The 23800-nt window shown below is 36.3% G+C and overlaps 2 protein-coding genes, 1 long non-coding RNA gene and 1 pseudogene across 8 annotated transcripts; 1 reads left to right on the forward strand and 3 right to left on the reverse strand.

The window, feature by feature from the left end:
• Positions 1–1098: 1098 nt before the first annotated feature.
• LOC125222014 lies at positions 1099–4286 on the reverse strand (annotated as a pseudogene).
• A 6423-nt stretch (positions 4287–10709) lies between these two features.
• LOC125222015 (growth-regulating factor 4-like) lies at positions 10710–13427 on the reverse strand. 5 transcript variants are annotated; one of them, XM_048124393.1, is made up of 6 exons: positions 13278–13401; positions 13066–13188; positions 12528–12808; positions 11676–12015; positions 11111–11487; positions 10710–11037 (listed from the first exon to the last, which is right to left on the reverse strand). In XM_048124393.1, exons 3-6 carry the CDS (start codon positions 12739–12741, stop codon positions 11030–11032), a joined length of 939 nt encoding a protein of 312 aa, XP_047980350.1. In that variant the 5' UTR covers positions 12742–12808; positions 13066–13188; positions 13278–13401; the 3' UTR covers positions 10710–11029. The 5 variants fall into 5 exon arrangements, with proteins under 5 accessions (XP_047980350.1, XP_047980349.1, XP_047980352.1 ...); XM_048124392.1 differs by lacking the exon at positions 13066–13188 and having other exon boundaries at positions 13278–13427; XM_048124395.1 differs by lacking the exon at positions 13066–13188 and having other exon boundaries at positions 12528–12771; positions 13278–13400.
• A 3165-nt stretch (positions 13428–16592) lies between these two features.
• LOC125218821 (P-loop guanosine triphosphatase YjiA-like) lies at positions 16593–19801 on the reverse strand. 2 transcript variants are annotated; one of them, XM_048120598.1, is made up of 10 exons: positions 19468–19801; positions 19149–19214; positions 18734–18914; positions 18476–18552; positions 18181–18231; positions 17958–18049; positions 17723–17781; positions 17249–17337; positions 17054–17158; positions 16593–16969 (listed from the first exon to the last, which is right to left on the reverse strand). In XM_048120598.1, the coding sequence occupies exons 1-10, from the start codon at positions 19726–19728 to the stop codon at positions 16832–16834; spliced, it is 1119 nt and encodes a 372-aa protein (XP_047976555.1). In that variant the 5' UTR covers positions 19729–19801; the 3' UTR covers positions 16593–16831. The 2 variants fall into 2 exon arrangements, with proteins under 2 accessions (XP_047976555.1, XP_047976554.1); XM_048120597.1 differs by having other exon boundaries at positions 18356–18552.
• Positions 19802–21087: 1286 nt separating this feature from the next.
• LOC125219087 lies at positions 21088–23326 on the forward strand. Its single transcript, XR_007176080.1, has 2 exons — positions 21088–21181; positions 22817–23326. It is a non-coding gene; the product is annotated as an uncharacterized LOC125219087 (long non-coding RNA).
• Positions 23327–23800: the final 474 nt, after the last annotated feature.

A 23800-nucleotide genomic window follows, 5' to 3' on the forward strand; every position in this document is an offset into this window, starting at 1 on the left:
AATCACATTAAAAAGTACATACTTGCAAATCATTGTAAAATACATAAAAATTACTCTTTCGGCGGCAATGGTGAGGAGTGCAATTGTTTGTTGATGTGTCGCTCATTCTGACAGCGACATACAGGAAGTGTCGGAAGTTGTAGCGACGTGCAACATTCCAAATAAAATAGTAGTAGAAGAATCAGGGGTCGTTTGGTTTGGCTCGTCTCGTCCCTCTTCCTCTAGACATACTTGAATTAAGAAAAATGTTTGAGAGATAATTTGGTTTGAAGTAAAATATTGGGTGATGAATGAAGGTATTTTATAGATGATTTGGATGAGTTTGTATAAAAAAAGTAAAAAAATAAAAAGGGTCATAAACGGTTCTATTTTGAGAAGTGGGGAAAAAAATTTAAAAAATTTTGAATTCGAACTTTTTTATGATTTTTTTTTTTTAAATGAAATAATATTAAATCGACGCCCAACCCACGTCGCGTGGACTGGCGCATGGTCCTCCGCAGAGAGCGCGCAAGAGCACGTCCGTGCCGTCGGCAAGAACACAATGGTGAGCAGTCGCTCTACTAGCAGGTGAGCAGTCGCTCTACTGTGCTAGCGGCACGGCCGTGCTCTTGTGCTATTGTGCAAGGCAGCGTTGTGGATGCTCTTAGTCGTTACGTAATTTATTTATGATTATATCCATACTTTTGTTGATCTTAATCATGTTATTATGTTATCCTGATGATTTAAATTGAAGCTTAATCCATTGAGTAATAAAGGCGAACAAAACCAAATCGAAATTGAGTAAACTGAATTTAACCATTGACTAATAGTGAACAAAACCAAATCGAAATTGAGTTGATCAAATTTAACCATTGAAATTCAATCTTGTTTTTTTACCATTGATTATGGGTAAAAATATAAACTATATACTTATTAGTATCTCCCCGTAATGCATAAACTTTCCAATTTCAAAATATTTAAACAATACATTACTCTACACGTCATTTTATTTTCAACTTATTACATTACGCTACTAATGATATGGAGCTCACTCTGTACTAACACTATTACACTACCATTTTTCTTTCTCTTACTTTACCAATTATACATTAAAATCCATGTCGAACCAAATATTCATACTTTTCAGGAGGGATAACTCAAAATTTGGCAGGTGTATGGCAGCAAAAAGCATTATGAGTACAATACGAACAATACAACCAGTCAACTTGAAGCTGAATCAGATGATACAGAGTGTACTTGAGATACAGCACGAGCAAGTAGAAGCAGCACAAATGATTTGCCTCTCGTATCTCTCGTCATCAACCTTCACGCATCTGCCAGCAACAAAACCGAAAGTTAAGTAATCTTCACTAATTGTTAGGAAAAAACAAACAAAGAAAAGAACTCAGGGCTCACCATTTGTAGTGTAAGCAGTTCCTAAAGCAAAATCAGAGGATGCCCTAGGGATTGACATCGACAGCTGAGTAGAGGTGAAGGTGCTTTGGCTGGAACCGTCGTTATCGAGATTGGACCACGATTCCTTAGTTGTGGGCCACTCACTGAAGAAGAGATGCTCCTGCTTCAATGTTGACGGTGAACTGAAATCACTCCCAAATAAGCCGTGCTGCTGCTGTTTTGGCAAGCTAGCATTATGGGCTCGAAGGCATGAGTCATATATTGTTGAGCAGAAGAAGTGGCTAGATATCGAGAATCGGATCCTTGTTTGAACAAGGAGCTAGAAGAAACATGAGAAGGCGTGAGAGCCCACGTGCCGCTGCCTGCACTAGGACCTAAATCCACACCTCCCGCCCTTCCAGAAGCTTCATGTGAGAAACTATGCTCACCGACATCATCACAAGAGGCATACGAGAGATTAGAAAGAGTATACTTTCCCAAATTGATTATCAATACTCTTATCAATTTTATGGAAAATAATAAGTGTGAATTTTTCATCATATAACAGCACAAAGTGCATGTAAAACCTAACACACCAATCTCATTGATTTTACATGTTTCTTTTAACATAAGTCATAACATAAGATCCTTTCTGTCAACAACTTTCACACCGTCCGAACCCAATCCCAGCTAGCCCCATGAAAAGAAAACACCCCACCAAGCAAATCAGTGAAGCCCAACTAGCAGAAATATTAGCTTCCTCAACACAAGAAGAATATCAAATGAGTTGCATTGATCAACACAGGCAATTGTGTGTGACGAGGCAACTCTTGAATAATCCCATTGCATGCGAATTAGAAGGAACTTGGTTACTGTTCACCTTAGAGAACTGTGTATCCCATTATTCCCATTCATATTGTAATCCCAGTAGCTTCTACTAACTTAACTACAGTACCTAAAGTTGATGGCTACAGAGTTCACCAGATTATATCATATTCCCTCCATCCGTCGTTACTTGTCCCAATTTGTCATTTCCCGTGAATATAATCTCATTTGTTTTTCCTACTTTTGGTAATGGACTCCACATTCCACTAATTTTATCTCACTCACATTTTATTATAAAACTAAAGGACCCATCTTCCACTAATTTTTTCCACCCACTTTCCATTGAGCCAAGTCAAAGTAGGAATCTTATTGGCGGACGGAGGGAGTATAGGAAACCATAGGACAGACTTTGCTATGATTAGATTAACAATTCACTTCAGGCAGTAGGATGAGATGAGTGCAATGATGTTACTTCATCATACGAACAAAATTTACTTATAGCAGCAAGATCAAACTAAACTATCAAGCATCAATAAGTACCTGAATTCCCTGCCACTAATCCCATATGGTCCCATATGCAGCTTTGATGCATTGCTCCCAACAAACAATCCTTTGGAATTAGCACCAGAGTACAATGGCACCTGTTGAGAGCTTCCACGGTCGGTACCTCCCCCATTAGATGAGCGGGGTACTGCAGTCAACAAGGACTGTGATGTTGGTTGAGATTCCACATGCTTTCTTGAACGGTTGCGACCACGGTGCATGTGTCGCTCACAATACTTCGAGTCTGGATGTGCATCTTTAGAGCACCTCCACTTCTTCCCATCTGTTCTCCGGCATCTCCCCGGCTCGGGATCAAACTTCTTGCCATAGTAGGAACAATAGTTCACTGCCATGAAAATGACTAAAAAAGTTAGATGGCATAACAAATTGAAGCATATCAGCCTTAATTTCAATCCATTTAGCATCCTCAATAATATCATGGCCTATAATCCAAAATTGCATCTTACAACCAGCAAACAAATCCAATTCTCAATGAATGATACAATAAAGTTGTAAATAGTTAGTTGCATTTCTTGTCCAAACAAGAAAACATTTACTCGGATTTTTGCAACAAAAAGCTCACTAACTTTACAGAAGCCTGCACAGATACTCCTAATTACCATCTCTTTTTTGCAAAGGTGCATATAAGAAAGCTCAATGTACAGACATCAAAAAGGCATATTACAGGGGGGATGGTTGAAGACATGGGCGGGCAGTCCATCGAAGCTGTGGCGGAACAGCCTAACGAGGTCTGGTGGCAGCGGCAGGCCAGCCACCAAGTACTTGTACACTATGGCTTGCTGCTCCAGCTCCTTGAGCTGCACTTGAGTGAATGGTGGGGTCCTATAACCACCATACCCCAGCTCTGCCGTCGTCATCGCTTTCTCGCTCATCACACACCTATAAAATCTCTCTATTCACCCCACAACACGAGTGAATACAGGAATCTGCAAAAGTAGTTGACAAGATTGCATTAAGCAAGGAGTACATAATAACCAAACACTGCACACAATCAAGGGAATGCTTCCTAGTTTTCATGCTCTTCATTTTCCAACTTTCAATTTTATCCCCTTTTTTAGGGTTGAAATTAGGGTTGAAATTTTTTTCGATTTTCATAAAAGCTGCTACCTTTTGCAGCAGAAACACACGCGTGCAGAAATTATTGGCAAGATGCACCGGAAAATGAAGAGCAGGGACAAAAACAAGGTGTCGATCTAGGGTTTGGGGAAAACATGGAAGAACAATCAGAGAGCAGAAATTGGGCATTAAAAGGTGAGATAATAAGTGAAGATGTTGGGGAGGAAGGAGAAATTGATGATGATTTGCAGTTTATGGATTAAAGTGGGGCAAATTCCTGGTTGAAAAGGATAGATCGAGAGAATTTAATGAGGAAGGTAGAAGGGGGTGAGAATAGAGGGGGCAAGTGCAACCTCAAACCTACGATTGGGTGAGAGTGGGGGTGGCCGTCGAAGTGCAATTAAGGTGGGTGGCGGTGGAGATGGAGATTGAGCTGCGGTGGTCCACTGTCGTTTAACTTGTTGCTTGATTGCTTCTCTTTGATAGTAACATTGCATCAACTCCCAATCTTTGTCGTTTTCTGCCTACATTTAACCGCTCCGATCACATAATGTATTCCCTAATTCATCTCTTACTCCACTCTTCACATGAGAGTGGACCCCGCTATGTTTATGAGGGGTGAGGTAGGAGATGAATTAGAAAATGGATTAGGTGATCCGGATTGACATTTAACACAGTTTTCATTTTGCCTTTCTTCAAAACATAGACTAAAATACCTTTAGTTATAAAATTTACATTTTTAATTTATTCAAATTAATACATGTGAATTCATGATTCGCAATTTTATAATTTAACTAAAATTTACATTTTTAATTTATTCGAATTAATACATGTGAATTCATGATTCGCAATTTTATAATTTAAAACAAACTTATAGCATTATTCTTCAAGAGTCAATAGTATATAGGAAACAGATCAAATGACAATGTTGACAATCCATTCACATATTATCTTCAAAAAAATAGGTTACTTTTATTGTTCTGAAATTATGTGGAACATAAGTATTAGTAATAGGAAATATTTTAAAAAACATATAAAAAGATCTAGAAGATTTGATTAAAATTGGATAATGAGTTTCACAATTTTATTTCATTATTCTCTAGGATCATATAAAATTAGAATTTTATTATATGATATTTATTTTCATAGTATGATTATTAGGATTTGATTTGATAATATTTACTCCTATTTTATACTATTATCTAATTTTTAATAATAAATCTAGAAGATTTTGTTTAAAATTATTTTTATTTATAATTTTTATTGTTAGAATTTGACTTATTTTTCTTAAGATATCTTTTGTCGTTATATTGTTTGGTCACAATAATAAAGAAATAAAATTGTAAAATTTGTACTCTAATATTAAAAAATTCTTCTAATTTTTTTTTATATTCCCTCCGTCGAGAAAAAAATAATTACATCTTTCAATTTTTTATTCACCAAAATTAGTCTTATAAAATAAAAAAATTACTCTCAATTTATTACTCAGTTTACCTTTATCCATATTTTTCTCTCTCATATTTTACCGACTTGATCTCTTTCTCTTTCATGTTATACTATCAATTTTGCATTAAAACTCATGTTATTTACCCATAGTCTATTTTTTTGGCTACGGGTAGTATCTTTACATATTTCCTACAAAGCAATATCATATTCTAAGAAATATAAAATTTCACAATTCTACTCCTAAACTTTTTTTTCATATACTCTATTATTTTATCTTATTAAATATTTCATCCAAACTAATACTCTCTCCATCTCAACGAAGATTACCCGATTTCCTTCTTGGTTTGTCTCAATCAAGATGACTCATTTCTAAAAATATAAACAACTTTATCTCTACTTTATTCTCCATGTTACTTTATTCTCTCTTCATTTAACACACAAAATAATGCTCCCTTCATCCCACTCTAAATTGAGCATTTCTAATTTGGCACGAGATTTACGTAGTGTTGTTTTGTGAGTTAATTGGAGAGAGGATAAAGTAAGAGAAAGAGAAGAGAGAGTGACAACCCAAAAAATGTATCACTTAGAATGGGATGGAGGGAGTACGGCATAAACTCTCGTGATATTCTCAATGCTGACATGATATGCATGTTGGCCCAGTCGGGGGTTGTAGATGTTGCCATAAAGAACATAGATGGAGCCTATGAATATGAGGTGATAGTGACCACCTCTTTCGCGTGTTGCTACGCTCCAATTATGGCGAAGTAGGGGTTTCCCGGGCCTCTTAGACGACATCACCTTCGAATATAGATGTCCTCTTGTCCAAAGAGTGGAAGTGTTTGACGAGGTAGTGTAAGGCATCACCTTTGAAGAGAGATGTCTTCTAAACTGTAGTATTTTCATGAGTTACGATTAAATTCCTTGTTCGTGCAATATGTGCGTTCTTGTATGCAATTAATTGTGTAACATGTGAATCAATTAATCTCATAATCAGTCGAATATATCAGTTCATCTTATTTATTCGTTTTTGCAAGTGTTCCATTGTGCATGGGTCATCATAACCGCAACACTTAGAGCATCTCCAACGGCGGATGTCGCGGTAGGACGTCGCGGAAGTCTGACCGGACGTCCGCCGTAGTGAGCAAAATGGTAGGACACGGACGTCCCGTGCTCCCGTCGGATGGGCTCGGATATCCGACCCACGGGCGGGCGGACGTCCGACAAAAAATTATTTTTTGTTTTTTTTTAAACTATATAAATAGGGCTTCTTGAACTTCATTTCATTCACACCACTTGTGTTGACAAGTTTCTCTTTCTAAACCTACAAGTTTCATTTCTACTAAAATGGAGTACAATAGGAACTCCCCCACCACGAGCGGAGGAAACACACCCACGCTTCCCACCGGAACGGAAGGAAACTTTGCGAGGATGAATCCCCAAATGGCAGGGATGAATCCCCAAATGGGGGGGATGAATCCCCAAATGGCAGGGATGGCGGGGATTACTCCCCAAATGTTCTACAATATGTACAATTGGATGAGTCAGATGGATGGGATGATGCCCGGGGCAGCGGGGATGGGGAGTATGCCGCCAAATATGGCGGGGATGGGGAGTATGACTCCGGGGATGAGTGGGACGATGCAGCACAGGAGCCCGAGGACGCCTAGAGAATCTGTCTATCGCTCATATATAGATTTGTTGTCCGACGATTCCCCTAGTACTGTTCCGGAGACTCCGTACGCCGGCATCGAGACTTTCTCTTTTGAGGAGTTGGGGCTATCGCCGATACGTGAGACTCCCGATGAGGCGGAGCCTGCTGCAAGGGGTAGGGGCAAAGGCAAGGGCAAGGCCAGGGCGGGCGGGGTAGGGGCACGGGCAAACCCCCGGGCTCTTCCTCGCAAACGGGGGCAGAGGAAGAGGAGGGTGAGGAGGAGCGGGGGAAGAGATCGATCTGGACCGTGTGGGAAAATGCCGCGCTTGCGAAGGCCTGGGTCGGTGTAGTCAAGGATCCCTATGTCGGGGCGAACCAGTATATTGACCGATTGTGGCATCGCATTAGTCAGGCCTACCTCACACTCAAACCGGCTGGGGCGAAGCCTCGCACTCCCGAGCAATGCCGGAAATAGTGGGATCGGTTGAGGCCTAAGCTCAGTCGTTTTGCCGGCCTCTACCAAAACAACCTGCGCATGGCAACCAACGGCATGTCTGAGGAGGATGTGAAGAACCGGGCCTTGTCCCAGTACCCCGACAACGAATTGAAGTTCAAAGAGTTTGACCAATGGGAGGCCATTCTCGTGGTCAGGAGTTCGCACAAGTTTTGTGCGGGTGTCGACTCGGGCTGGAAGCGGACGAAGATCAACTCTTCCGGTGAGTACAGCAGCAGTGCTGGTTCGCACGAGCTCCTCGAAGCCGAGGATGTGTCCCCGCTACCACGATCAGACTCTCGTCGTCGTCGTTGCCCGATGGGGCAAAAGGCTGCGCAATGGATGGCGAGGGGAAGCGGCGGCCGCAACGGGTCCTTCGAGGTCCAATCGGAGGCCCCTGAAGCCCCAGATGAGTACGACCGTCTCACCCGCGCGCAGCTAACGAAGACCCCGAGTCAGAATATGCATAGTTGGTTTAGCACGCACGATCCTGTGTACAAAAGGATGTGCAAGGATGTGATCGACGCATGTCGGCGCGATTTAGAAATGCCACCCGTTGATGATTATGGCGTCGAGATTGGGGGCGGGGACGTCGGAGGCGGCAGCGGCACGGGCGACGGGGACGAGGACGAGGAGGAGTGAGAGCCGAGGGTTGTATTTCTCGAGTTTTTATGATTATGTAATTTTTAAGTATTATGTAATCTTTTTTAAAGTATTATGTAATTTTTTTTTAAGTATTATGTAATTTTTTTTAAAGAAGTATTCGAATTTTCCCGTATTCCGTGTCGACATTTTAATTCCGTAAATTGAATAATTGTGAATTTAATTTTATTGCGGGAAGTCCTAGTGAAGTCTTAGTGCAGCGGAAGTCCTAGTGATGTGACAGTGAAATGGGAAGTCCTAGTGATGATGTGGCAGGAAGTTTTTGTGGGAAATCCTAGTGGGAAGGGCGCCACCGGAGATGCTTTTAAGTTTGCATGTCGTAGAGGGGGTGGGGATTAATCCACCCTTGTCTTCGTCAAATGCCAAAATAACCTCGGATTTGTAGATCGTAGTCGGATAGATAATCCACCCTAAGGGCTTCCCGCGGATTAAAGTTAGTTAGTACTCCTATTTGATAATAATCAATGCAAAGAAATGAATGGGGTTTAGACACTTAAATTAGAATATAAATTAAATGAGGTCAGATATGTAAAGCGGAAATTGGATTATAAAATTATGTAAATCTCAACAACATTCCATTTTGTTACTGTATTAAATTGTAAGTTGTAACTGGTTTGAAGTTACTCCGTCACTGGAAGTTGTTGAAGGCTAGGGATGAAATTAATTGTTGGGGTAATTTAAGTTGTTGGAGGCTAGGGCTGAAACTAATTATCGGGGTAGATTAAGTAATTGCGCACACCCACTTTTTATCCAAAATATATAATGGGAAATTATGCACAACTAAGACAAGTTTGATTGGTTGTTATGGAGCATTTAAACCTCTCAAATTAATTACACTCATCGATTATTTTTATGAACTTGGTATGGAATAATTTTTATAGGATAAACATGGAATGTTATATGATAGGATGGCAACTACATTTGTCCTCCACTATAATTGGATGGAAATAAAAGGATGTATTATACATTGGATTATAAAATTAAGGCATAAAACTATCCATTCGTGATTATTAATACAAGACCCGTTAAATATCAATTAGTAATGTCAATTGATTAAAAATTAGTTATAATTGACTTTCAAAAATTATCCAAAAATTTTAAATGATTATAACTATCTTAATTTAAATTATTTTTTTATACAATTTATATCAAATTAAAAATAATTTTATAAGGATTCTAACGAGATCTTAATTGCACATGTTCCGATGTCAAAATTAGAAGAAGAAAAATTTCTTTAATTTTCGTAGCTTTCATAATGTGTCAATATAATACATATAAAATGTCAATGCTTAATTGTGTTGACATATTCAATGAATCATATTGACATGTTTAATGCGCTTTATTGAGATTTTGATCCAAAATTCTAATTTTGATAGTTTTCTTATCTTTTTAAATTTAAATAATACTCTCTACGTCCCACAAAAGATGTCACACTTGTGGGATAACAAGAGATTTTAGGAGGTTTTGTTTTATGTGTTAGATGGAGAGAGAAAATGTAATTTTTATATTAATGTGAGATATAACTATTTCCAAAAATGGAAATGTGACATCTTTTATGGGACAAACTAAAAAGGAAAGTGCGACATCTTTTGTGAGACGGAAGAAGTAATAAAACAAAATTACACATGGCGATTTATAGACAACTAGATCTCTACAAATTTTATGGTTCTAAATTAGTTGTAGTTAGCAATTAAAAGTTGAGTTAGTAATTGATCACTCCGCATAAAACATAATCATAACTAAAATAAAATGTTGTAAAAGAATATGAAACATAAACTACTACGCCCTCCGTCCCATAGTAGATGCCACACTTTCCTTTTTAGTTTGTCCCACAAAAGATGTCACATTTCTTTTTTTTTATAGAAAAAACTCTCTCTCACATTAATACAAATATATTATTTTCTCTCTTCATCTAACACACAAAATAACACCTTCTAAAATCTCGTGCCAATTCCCTAGTGTGATATCTACTTTGGGGCGGAGGGAGTACTACTATAAATATTGAATTTTTATATTTATGCAACTTGTCTATAAAAACTTAGGGCAAATTGCCCATAAAGTTATGAACTTTTAAAATAGTTTGGTTTCTCGTGAACTTTAAATATTGCATAAAAGTCATGAATTTTTCTGGACTGTGTAAATTCCTCCTACGACCCGATAAATTTCCGACACAATTACTTATCCTACGTGGCGCGGTGGAGGCGTGACTTGCCAAAACTCCACTAATTCTGATTGCTTCTCTTCTATATTTACAATCTCTGACCCTGGAATTATCACAAACATGCAAGTAGCACAAATGGAAACATACAAATCAAATTCCATCCAATCGAAGTCAACATAAAAATAACATTAATTCCACAATTCAAAAATTGAACCCTAAATTTGTCATTTTCCAAGTCACACCTCTGGCGCCACATGATAAGTTTGTACCGAAAATCTATCGAGTCAGGTCGGATAGGAAATTTACACAGTCCGATAAAATTCATGACTTTCCATGCAATATTTAAAATTCACGGAAAAAATCAAATTATTTTGAAAATTCATGACTTTACGTACAATTTGCCCCAAAACATATAACAAAATATAAACCTAAATTGACAAGCTTAGTCAGCTATCTACTGCCAAAATTGAGATCCAAGCCACAATTCAAAAAATGATTATTCAAGATTTTTAAAAAACTAAGAATGTTGAGGACTTGATAAAAGCAATATTCCAGATTATAGTATACATAACATACTACTAATCCTCAAATGTATGTTAATCTCACACAATCATACACAGCTTTGAATAATTCAGGGTAAAACACTAGTCATCAAATTACATTTATTCGAATAATACAAGCAATCGATTAAAGGAATGCTGAATACCGATTGTGACAAATCCAATGGTTGGGGTGATATGTTATTATGGTACAACACAAGCAAGCAAAGAAAGTAGCTCACATTCATCATCCAACTTCAAGCATCTGCAATCAACAAAACCCAAAATTATAGTGAACTCTTATATAAATAAATTACTACTATACTAAATTGGCTCACCATTTGGAGAGTAAGCAGTTCCTGAAGTAAAATCAGAAGGAGTGGACATGGACAGCTGGGTCGAGGAGAAGGTGTTTTCGTTTGTTCCATTATTATCGAGATTGGACCATGATTCCTTGGTTGAAGGCCACTTGCTGAAGAAAAGATGTTCATGCTTCAGTGTTGTAGGTGAACTGATATCACTCCCGAATAGGCCGTGTTGCTGTTTTGAAGAGACAGGCTCATAGGCATGAGGCGTGTATTGCTGAGCTGAAGAACAGCCAAGCATTCGGGAATCAGAGCTTTGTTTGAACAATGAGCTGGAAGAAACTTGACCAGGCATGAGACCCCATGTGCCAGTGCCGCTGCCTGCCTTTCCAGAAGCTTCTTGTGAGAAACTACACCCGTCACCAACATAAGAGAGAAAAACATGAGGGAGATTAGAAAAGTGTAGCTTCTCATTAACTGAGATTCGGATGCCCAGCCACCAAAAATCATAACCAACCAGAGTACCAATTCATTGAAGGCCGTAGAATGAGCATCAAGTTGTTATTTAACTAAACAATCAAGCATCACTAATGAGTACCTGAATTCCCTGCCATACGGTCCCATCTGCAGCTTTGTTGCATTGCTCCCAACAGATGATCCTTCAGAATTAGCACCAGAGTACAGCGGCATCTGTTGAGAGCTTCCACGGTTTATACTGCCCCCTATAGAGGAGTGGGGTACTGCAGTCAACAAGGACTGCGAAGTAGATTGAGATTCCACAGGCTTTCTTGAACGGTTGCGACCACGATGCATGTGCCGCTCACAATACTTTGAGTCCGGATGTGCATCTTTTGAGCACCTCCACTTCTTTCCATCAGTTCTCCGGCATCTCCCTGGCTCAGGATCAAACTTCTTGCCATAGTAGGAACAATAGCCCACTGCATGATGAATGAAATTTGATTTCCAAAAAAAGTGACTATGCATTTTAGTATGCTAGAAGAAGTAAATTAAAATTTTAGCGTTTCATTATTGCTCAACCGCATACTGGATTTCTTCTCTATACACTTAATATCCAAATTAAGCCATGCACACAACCAATTGGCATGGGAACGAGCAAATCATATCCCAATAAATAAAGCCCTAATCCTACTCAACATAAGCAAACTTTCTCCATAGACACACCATCCAAACTAGAACATATATTTGCTGCAAATCTCAGTTTGTGTAACAAGAAAGCTCACAAATAGATAAAGCATACAGCATTATAATATTATTAACAAATTTTAGCAGCAAAATGAATAAACAGAAGCTTACACATTCCAAAACACACCACAGATATACAAACTCAACTGGAGCTTGCTAACATGCCTAAAGCTGATTTGTTATCATCTCTTTACATGTGAGAATGCAAGTATATACTCAGATAAATAACAAGAAGTTAGGGCATTACACGCAGGATGGTTGAAAAGATGGGCGTAGAGCCCCTCGAAGCTGTGGCGAATAGGCGTAACGAGGTCCGGTGGCACCGGTAGGCCAGCCACCATATACTTGTATATCATGGCTTGCTGCTCCAGCTCCTTCCACTGCACGTCTGTGAACAGCGGTGCCCTATACCCAAGCTCCGCCCCCATTCCCATCACCGAGATTGGCGCTTTCTCGCTCATCCTACCTCCTCCAAACTACACTATTTTCCCCTATTTCAAAAGATCAAATACAGCAGCACTAAGGAATCTGCATAAAGATATTGATTGAATTAGGGAAAACATAAACACGGATACATTTCTAATTTCTGCAATGCAGACTAAAGAGATTTTATCAATTTCTACACAAAATTGATAACCTAAAATAGTCCACATTTTTTTGGCAACAGAAATACACACACATGCATAATGCAATCAGAATCCGAATAATCAAAGAGGCGGGCGAAAATTAAAAATTGGGGAAATGAAAAAGGCAAGCCCACGCAGTCAATGTGGTCGTGCGCTCACCTTCAGCGGGGACAGATCTAGGGTTAGTCAAAACATGGAGAACGATCTGAGAGCGTAAAGTGGGGGAATAAAAGCTGGTGGGTGGCAATAATGAGCGAAGATGTTCGACCACAGTGAGACGCACTGATGATTTACCGTACATACAATAATTGGGACGAAATTAATGAAATTGGGGAAATTAAATGAGAGAGGAGAGGGGGTGGGAGGGCAACCTGCGATTGGGTGGCCGTGATGTTGCTGCGGCGGTGCGGTGGCGGTGGTCCAGTGGTAGTTTAAATTCTTGGTACCGTATGATGACAAACAGTGGGCAACTGGCAATCTTTGTCGTATTGCTTTTGGGGGTTGAAGATTCATAGGTAGCAATTAGTACATTTTCGATTATATTTATTCATCATAGCATTAGGGCACCCGCAACACCGCGTTGCGAGTGGGTTGAAGATGGCTCGCGAGCTAGCGCGCAACGCCTCCCCCACCCCCACGTGGCGCGCTGTGGTGTGGGCCATGAGTGGCATCAATTTGTGACAATTTTAAGTTATTTTTTAAATTAAGATTAATAAAAAAAATTCACTTTCCCATATTATTGTTTTTTTCAATTTTTTTATCGTCTAATTTATGTAACTTAACAAATACCTCGTTAATCACATGATTTTTTTTATACAAAAAAAAACTCCCCCCTGCTCATTTTTTCTTCTAAAAATTTTACATTCTCTCATTCTCAATTTAAGTATGGCTGACCAAAGGGACTATGTATTTCACCGCTTAAAATAAATTATAATTTTAAAATTTGAATTTTGTCATTTTCAAAAAATTTAATAAAATTGTCAATATCGTAATATTAAAATTATTGAAAAAAAATTGAAATGAAATTGGTGGCATCCATGAAAATTTAAGAGAAGATATATTTAAGAGATGAAATAATATAGGTGATGTTTCTGGAGGGAGTACTATTTATGGATATCACTATTTCATATATTCTTTATTTTTTTGTTCTCAACCAATTTAATTCTAATTAAATATTATATTAAAATTATAATGACATTTTATAATTTATTTGTTCTCTTAACTAAAGGATATTTATATAAAAATGACATTTTATTAAATATAACACTAAAATGATAATTAAAATTCCATAATTGAAATGCTAAATTCAATTTATAAAAGCGATAAAACCCATAATTTTTGATTGAGAATGCAAATAAAATATTTTAGAGAGAAGAATGAGTGACAAATAGTTTTTTTTTATGTAAAAAAATGGATAATGAATAGGGTATTTATATACTTCCTCCATTCGAGTATACACTTTTTTCTTTTTAGTACATCCCACAAGAGCATGCACTTTCTAATTTTGTAAAGTTTTTCTCTCTAATGAGGTAAGACTCATTCTTCTTTAATAATATTTCAATTACTGTTTCTTTCTATCTCTCTTTTACTTTATTAAGTATGCATTAAAACTCGTGCCCTACCAAGAGCCCAAGAGCCCATACTCTTGTGGGACGGGGAAGTGTGATTTATAGATAAACTGGATATTAAAAAATGAAAAAAAGGAAAAAAATGATAATATTTGATGAAGGGGAAACATTTATTTTTATAATTTTCTGAAATTTTTAGTTAAAAAATCAAAATCCCCAACAGTCAAAACGACGCCCACTTACAGAGGGACAAGTGGGCGTCACCGCGCTTTTGTATCGCGCCACATGGCAGGGACGCGTGGTTCCACCAGAAGGGACTGTGATCTCCGCAAATGGTCACCCTCTTGGACGGAATGCCTACAACAGTGACCCGTCCAGCCGAATCGGGCACCGTTGCGAATGCCCCATAGCCTTTTCGTATCTTGTCTCATTTTTCTATTTCGGTCAAACCATTTTGCATATTTCATTTATTTTTTAATTATTTCGTTCATATATACAAAAATAATTTTATTTATGAATACCATGAGTTTTCAGAAATTGCAAATTATTAGAGTGAAAAAGTAAAAGTGGCAAGAAAGTTTTCATAAATAAAAATGAGACTAATTTTAATGGACAATGAGATTCTTTCGTGTAATGGTTGAAATATTTGGTAAATAGTAAGTGTGTCCCAAATTTCACTAACTTATTTTACTCATATTTTATTATAAAATTAATAATAATATAAAAATGTTATAAAATTAATAATAATATAAAATGTGACTTATATTCTATTAGCTTTTTAAATGTACATTCATTTATATTTTTTAAAATATATATCGAATCAAAGTGAGATGCACATTGTCGAATAAATATATTCCTTGTCAAGGTTCAAGTATTCTAATTTTAATAAATGACTCCATAAAACAAGTAAAATATGCTAGTGATGTTTTTTGTAATAGCACATATTTTGATTGGAATGATGTGATATTAATCAAGATTTAGCCTACTTTATTTGTTGAGCATCCAATTGTGAATGTTTCGGGCACCAATTTTGATGATCCCTTGCTTCGTGAGATTGTAAATGGTAATTATAGATTTGCATATTATGTGTTCCATACTTCCATTCATTGACCTAAATTAGAGAAAAAGATCTCTGACTTACACACGTATACACGCTCACATAAATCTATACTTATATATATAGAAAGAAAGATGGGAATTGGATTGACGACCAAAGAAAAATCATATCCTCTCTATTCACCATTAGAATATCCATAGACCACAATGATCAGACTAGTGTGAAAGATGGGAATTGAATTGACGACTAGAGAAAAATCATATTCTCTCTATCCGCCATTAGAGTATCCACAATGATTGGACTAGTGTGAAAGATGGGAATTGGATTGACGACAAGAGAAAAATCATATTCTCTCTATCCGTCATTATAGCATCCACAATGATTGGACTAGTGTCCGCCCATTGCCACATCAGGTTGTCATCAGCATTTCTTAGTCCGGCCCTTTCTTCTGCAGTGGTATCGGACTAGTGTCTGCCCTATCAATTAAAACTCACTTTTCATTTAATTTGTTATGAAAAGTGAGTGTAAAAAAAGTTGGCGGAATATAAGTCTCACTTGTATGTATTACTTTTAAATGAAATGTGATGAGTTAGTGGAATGTGGGACATGATTACCAATTATAGCAAAAATAAACCGGGACTCATATTCGCAGACGGACTAAAATGAAAAAATTAGACTCCTATTCGCATACGAAGAGAGTTCTACTCAAATACAAGGGGTGAGGGGTGGAAGAATTGTCGTGCGATAAAGGTGGAAAACTCATTGTGAGACGAACCTAGATATCTTTGTCACATGCTATGTTTTTGGTGAAAATTGGAACCGAACAACACATTAGAAGGAATTAACAGAAGTCATGGGTCATCCTACAAAACATGACCATATAAGAAGATTTTCTCTGTTTGAAAAACTAGTAGTTGTGTATTATCAATTTCATATTTCTTTAAAAGTTGAAATTTTTGTTCTTAGTGCATACTTTCAAAATTTTTGTTCTATAAATTTCCATTTTATTGTTGATACATTAAAAGTGTATTCTTTGTTTGTAAAGGGTCCACCAATCTCAATTATTAGTTGTTACGTGTATTTCATCAATCTCTATGGAACTGATCATATGTTTTAAGTATTTTATCAATCTCAACTAGTAGATGTCACGTGTATTTCATAAAGCTTGATGGAACTGCTTATACTTTTGTGCATCTCCTTCTAAAAACACCCAGCCATGAGTTACGATCAAACCTCAACGACACTTCCATCCGTGGCTTGTATATGTAAACGACGAAGCAGATGAAACGACAGCCTCTGCTCAAATTAAGCAGCCATTGAAGCCTTTTCTCAGGGCAGTTTCATCCAAGTTCCTTCCTATAAACACAATTTTGTTTGTACGTTTCTCCTCTGGCCCCCATTCCTTGCCCGGGCTTCCATCGAAAAAAGCATGGACTGCCTGTTAACAGAAGATATGGCGTATCAAAATTGTGTGATATCAAGACTTTGCCAAGGAACATCGAGAGTTGAAGAAGATGATGACCTGGAAAACATAGCGCTGCTCAGACCCACTCACTGACAATATTCCTTTCATCCTGTAAAGATCATCGCCTTTCTCTTCCACTAATGTATCGAGCCAATCATCAAACTGAGTTGAGTCACCAGCCATAGCAATGTTAACAACTTGGAATCGACTTCCAACTATAACTGATGTTAGAGTAGGAAGAGGAACCCTTACATAATCGAGGTCTAAGGTCCCTTCGGAAACAATGCTGACACTGGAGACGGAAGAGTCATGTACATGATCATTCCCTTTGTGATGATGCTCTGTAAAAGGATCTCAAGTTAAAAGAAACATACAAAATAAGTAAACCACTAAAGCTCGACTTGAAAAAAGAAAATGCAAAACACTAAAGCTCTGGAATCATAGCCAAGCCTACAATGGCAGGAAATGTATTCAATAAAGTAATATTCATGAATTGGTCCTAAAATGAAACAATAAAGGGAGAACACGATGACTGGCCTAGTTTAGACTTGCTCAACTCAGCCAACTATACCAAGAATTGATTGCTCCAATCTCGATTCATTCCCAGTTTCTCTTTTTCATATATTTCCGTGTTTGTCTCACGTATCATCAGCATAGAGTTTTGAATAGGAACATTGAACAATGTATGAAATCAAGACTAAAATAGACAAGTTATATCATACTCACCATGTCCAGTTTCATGATGATGAGAACAATGAGAATCTGATTTAACTTCAGCTTCAATCCTGCACACCAAAATGCGTTTAAATATCAATGCAATGGTCTGCTAACTATGATCATCACAAATATTTCAATTAGTGCAAAGTGAGTTTTAACACACACACAACAACAACAACGACAACAACAAAAACACCAGCCGAAATTAACGATTTCGCTTTCAAAGAAGATAAAGTTATAATACCTGTCAAGATCATAACCTCCCACTCCTAAAACAAAGTCCATGTCAACTAACCCATATTTAGCTCGTTTTATTTGTGCCATCCCATTGATATGCTGAAAAATGACCAAATATCATGCTTGTGAAACAAATAAGAGTAAACTACATAGTTAGGCCCTATAATTTTCATCTTCAGAACCTAGATGATAAATTCTTATATAAAGAACTTGAATCAGAAAATACATACCTTAACTCTTTTCATCAATAACTCCACTTCAGCCTCACTAGCTAAATCTGTCTGCCGATATTAACAGAATTAGATAAGTGCAAGATCCTAGAACTTATTGAAGCTCTCCAAGGATGTATATTAGCTATAGATGAAAAGTATTGATATGCTTCATATAATTTGAAAATATGCATACTTTATTTATAATAATACGGTCAGCAAAAGCAATTTGTTCCACGGCTTCATTCACCACAAATCTAGGCTTAACTTCATTTAAATGTTTGATTGCATTTACGGAATCCACTAAAGTAACAACCCCATCAAGTTTCACATGACGTGAGAGAAGCTCGTCGCTGTAAAAGGTTTCAATCACAGGACCAGGTTTCGCAAGACCTGAATAACAAACACCACCTCATCATATGTCAATTAGTCTGGATTAGACAGAGTCGTGAATGAAAAAAATAATCAACAATGCGTAATGACTAAATTCTACAAGTTCCTCTCCAGAAAAGTGTAAGGAAGCAAATAAAAAAATAGCACCTCCTCCATACCGAAATTCATGCATTTAACATACCAGTTGTTTCGATAACAATATGGTCAAATTTGTCTCGCCTATTCTTCACCAACTCCAAAAGCATTTTGACAAGATCTCCACGCACCGTACAACATAGACAACCATTATTTACCATGATAATCTCCTCGTTAGATGAAGAATGGCTAGCAACTAGCGAGCTATCGATATCTACTTCACCAAACTGCAATCAGCACATATCATAAGATTAACCTCAATATAGATAGTGTGACATCAAATATCATAATTTTTTCAAACAGTTCCTCTTCATTGATTTGTCCTTCTCTCTTCAAAGTTGATAAACATCTAACTATATGATTTTGACAGCATTAAAACTTTCAGCATCTTACATATGTTTAACCTCGTCTTCGGGATAGAGACAATTATTATACAATATAAACGAGCAACAAAGCCATACCTCATTCTCTATGACAGCAATCCGCTTTCCATGTTGAGATGTCAATATATGATTCAAAAGCGTGGTCTGCATTTATCAAAATTACGAAAAAGTTCAACAAACAAAAGAGCAGTATCCTCATACATTCAGCAATGGAATTTAAAGAGATCGGTACTAGGATAATCCAAAACCATTCACGACTTCGATCAAAATCCAAGGTTTAGCTATAATTCCAAAAACTTCAATAGAAAAACATTTCTCCTTTCAAACGGAATTACACTAAGAGAGAGAGAGAGAGATCGCATCGGAAATACGCACGCCTAAAGAGTTGATAACGCACCTTTCCGGAGCCAAGGAAACCGGTGATGACGGTGGCGGGGACACGGTTGTCGAAATTGAGAGCGGCGGCGGAAGAGTTCAAGTTCTGAGTGATCGATTCGGTTGCGTCGGTGGAGAAGCTTCTGGAAGGGAAATTGCTTCCCTGAGAAAGGAAAGAATTGAAAATTACGGGGAGATAATTAGCTAAGCGACATGGTGCGGGAGAGTTGATGAGGGAGCGAGGTGTCGTTTTGGCTAGCAGGAATGCGACAGCAGCTGCCATTGGAGATTTTGAGATTGAGCTTACAGTTGCACAGGAAGTTTAAACCCTAAACCCCAAAGGTTTTCGTTTTCTCTTTTTCTTTTGTTTTTAGCGTAATTGACAAATGTAAATAAGAACAAAGTAGTACAACAAATTTTAGCACTGTGGTATCATCGTTTTTTTTTTTTTTTAACAATGAAGGTCAAAACTGCTCTTAATATATGCCAATTTTATGATTTTGGTCATATATTTTATTTTTTGAATTTTTGTATCCTGAAATTCACCTCGAATTACAATTGATCCTACACTAACATCGATTTTTAAACGATTTTAATCCGATTTTTAAACGATTTTAACCCGAATGAGACTGTTAAAATCATCAAAATCGGATTAAAACCGTTTAAAAATTGACGGAATTGTTAGTGTATGACCAATTATAATCTGAGTTGAAATGTTCAGATGAAAAATTCAAAAGATAAAATATAAGATCAAAATCATAAAATAGGCATATGTTCAGGACTAATTTTGGCATTTATTTTTTTTTCTTTTTTTTTCAACTCTTGGAATTATTTTTTTCCTAATAATTGGGCTTGTAGTTGAAACTGATAGTACTACTTATTAATTTATTAATTTATCATTGGTAAAGGAAGTTGCAAATGGGGAGTCACTCTGCAATTTTTGAGTTGATGAAAGATAAACCGATTTATTTAGAGTCACTCAACAATTTTTTTTGTTGAATTAAATTATAAGAGTGAACTATAAAAAAAAAGTCTATGAACGATTAATGGTTTCTGATAAAGACTTAATTAATAACATTTGAAGTAATTTTTCACTATTTCTAACTATTTTTGCCCTTTCTTCACTTTTTAATTTTAAAAATATTTTAGCATTTTTGTTTAATATTTCTATCGTATGCATTCTCTTTCTTCTTCTATTTCTTTATTATTGTTTTATCCTCCATTTATTTTTAATTTAATCAGGTTTAACAATAAATATCCAATACACATCAAACTACAGATATTAACAAAAGCTTTAATTTTAAAATAAAAAATTATACAAACTAATTTGTACATGAGCGTTTTGGCAAGATTTATGGTTATGTACTACACAAAATATATTTTCGTTATATTTTTAATAGGAAGAGTAAGTATGAACATTGTTTTTAGGTTGTGTCTTACATAAAATTTAAGCACATCGGCTATAATTTTGTCCAAAAACATATTCATATAGAGAAAATTTAAATTATTAATAGTACTTTTTACAGGTAAATGTAAAAAACATTATTAGACTTTGTATATTTATTTTGGTAGCAGTTAGCAGTCTAAAAATAGCATGTTAATAACATTTGAGTGCATAATAAAGCTAAGGGGAAACATAACACACAAATCTTTTCCTTTTAATTTGTTCTATAAAATCTACATCTTCCCCTCTACTTTTGAAACCCCGTTGTTCTTTCCTCTTCGAGAAAAAGGAGGTATGCATTTTGTTTCTATTATGTGTGGACATTTGTTTATATGCATTAAATTCCAGAATATTACAAGAAAAAATAAATTTAACTGAAATTCATATATTTTGAATCTAGGTTTTCGTTCTGACAAAATTGAATTGGTCAATTTCATTTGTATAATATTCACATTTTACATCTTATTTTGCATCCATACGCTATGCATGTCAGAATTGCAAGACTCCAACATGCTCAACCAAACTTTTTATATTTGTTTAATTTTTATGGTATTCGATATTAGATGAACGTTTTACCAGATATAATCCTCTCATTCAATCCTACAACATCGGGGAAACATCAAATTGGGTTAAGTTGCTTTTTGCGCGATTTAATCATTGTGAAATCTAATTCAACACTACAACCAGGGGAGGACAAAGAAATAATATTGATAGGAACTATATTTCTTAAATTTTATTTAAAAGTATATATTTTTGTACGATTTTAGATTATTAATAAGGCTTATATATATAATAACTTATGCTAAATTTGGACAAATCTAAAAATTAGAAGAAAAACACTAAAAGAGCTTGAGCCCCTAGTGACCACTATATAGATCCGCCCATAACTACAACAATAAATTGGACTCGTGCATTTACAGTATACATAGATGTGTACTCTCACCGTCCGCCATTAGGAGTCTCAATTTTTGGTGGTACGGGTTTTAAGAAATATTAAAAAAAGTAGATGGAAAAAAAGTTAGTGGAATACTGGTCCCACTTATATATATTAGGAGTAGTTTTAAATGAAATGTGAAAGGGATGAGTTAGTGGAATGTGAGACCCTATCACTATTTATAGTAAAAAGTGAACTGACACTCCTATTCGCGAACGGACTAAAGTGAAAAAATGGAACTCCTATTCGTGGACAGAGAGAGTAGTTGTTATCAAAGAAAATAAATAGTATATATAACATTCCTCTGTGAGAAATAGTTTTATTTTTTCCAATTTGATTTTTATCTATAAAAATTATTTCATTTTTGGTAATATGACACACCACTTTTCTTCATTATCTATCTTATTTAATTTATCTTTAACTAATAGTAATAATCTAAGTATGTTTTATATATCTCCTATAATTTACTAATTTTACATTAAAAGATATGGCGTTCACTATGAATGATGCAGGTACCAAAAGCTATTCTAATTACTGCATAAATTTTATTATTAAGATATGATGGAATGAAATGAGGGTGAAATGGAATGGAGGTTGGAATGGAATGAAGATAGGAATGAAATGTCAATTTCCTTGGATTTCATCTGCATTTTTATCCATTCACTCATTCATTTCATCACACCAAGCAAATGAATAGAATGAAAGTAAGAATCACATTCCATTCCACCATTCCATTCCATCGTACTAAGAAGCCCCTAAGAGTAATATCGTTTCAGTTTAAATTTAAACAAAACGTCCGGTATAGTACTCTTCTGTCTTACTTCATACTATAGTATTTTTCTCTCAAATTGAATATATTAAAATTTAGTTACTACTATATCATTAGGGATCCTTATCAATATTTATATAAAGTTCAAATTTTATGATAGCATAAATTTTTTTTTAGAGAATGAAGTACTAAATTCTAATTATAGTCCTTTGTTAATTAAAAAGCGGGAAGAGAAGAGAGAGCAACGACATGAAATCCACAAGCACCATCACCTCCATCTTCCTCGTGACGGCCATGCTCGTCCTCGTCCTCGTCCTTTTTCTCCTGCCCACAACTCACGCAACCCTAAAATCTAATGTCAAGTATGCGGAGGGGACGAACAACCACACCAACTACTTGAGTGTGCGGTGCTTCTCATTCAGTGATGATGGTGAACCACCTTGCCTCGGGGGACCAATACGAGTTGAAGATGATGAAGCGGGCGGTCTACCCTTCCTCCACCATGTACATTTGCTCCACTAACATGGGCACCTTCGTCCCCTAGAAAGACGACTAGTGACGACTATGAGACGGGCGATTTGATGAAGATAGTGCATATAGATGGGAACCAAACCTCAATCTTTGTATGTATTGAGGCTATTTTGCAAACTAGTGTTGTTTTTTGTACAAACATTAATGTTGGATGGCATGACTAGATCTTTATTTAATCTAATACAATTTGAACTTGTGATTGATATTTTATGTTTGGATTTGGACTTACAATTGGTGGTATGTTTGTGATTTTGTGTCAGTTTATCCCCTACATGCAGAAGCAGAAGTACTATATATCGTAACGGGAAAGAATAACGCAGTAAAATTATACTTGGCTGGGCAAACTCAAAAGGAAACTTCCATGCTGCCAGATTTCCATCCCCAATCTGAGCAATTTTCGTTGAATTCTCTGTTCCATTTTAGAGGAAGTCGGCCCATTTTTGTTGGATTTTTTGTGTTCCATCTTCGACGATTTCAGATGAATTTTTGGGTTTCGCAATTGCTGTAAATTCAATGATTTCATTAGAATTATTTTATTCCTTGTTAATTAATGAAATTAATGGGATTGCCATAACTAACCGAGAATGAATTAATTTATTTTCGTCCATTACTAATCATCAATTCAAAGCAATTAATTAATTAATTTAACTTTTTAATTACTAATCACTAATTCAAAG

This window comes from Salvia hispanica, chromosome 4, assembly GCF_023119035.1.
Source record: "Salvia hispanica cultivar TCC Black 2014 chromosome 4, UniMelb_Shisp_WGS_1.0, whole genome shotgun sequence".
NCBI lineage: Eukaryota > Viridiplantae > Streptophyta > Magnoliopsida > Lamiales > Lamiaceae > Salvia > Salvia hispanica.

Excerpts from the sequence above, each read along its gene's own strand:
- LOC125222015 (XM_048124392.1), bottom strand. The coding sequence starts at position 12,741 with ATGAGCGAGAAAGCGCCAATCTCGGTGATGGGAATGGGGGCGGAGCTT. Across the intron at positions 12,016-12,527 it reads TCTTTTCAACCATCCTGCGT|TGGGCTATTGTTCCTACTAT; the intron begins GTAATGCCCTAA and ends TTCATCATGCAG. Across the intron at positions 11,488-11,675 it reads CCGTATGGCAGGGAATTCAG|TTTCTCACAAGAAGCTTCTG; the intron begins GTACTCATTAGT and ends TGACGGGTGTAG.
- LOC125218821 (XM_048120597.1), bottom strand. The coding sequence starts at position 19,728 with ATGGCAGCTGCTGTCGCATTCCTGCTAGCCAAAACGACACCTCGCTCC. Across the intron at positions 18,553-18,733 it reads TATTGTTATCGAAACAACTG|GTCTTGCGAAACCTGGTCCT; the intron begins GTATGTTAAATG and ends TTTGTTATTCAG. Across the intron at positions 18,050-18,180 it reads TATTGATGAAAAGAGTTAAG|CATATCAATGGGATGGCACA; the intron begins GTATGTATTTTC and ends GTCATTTTTCAG.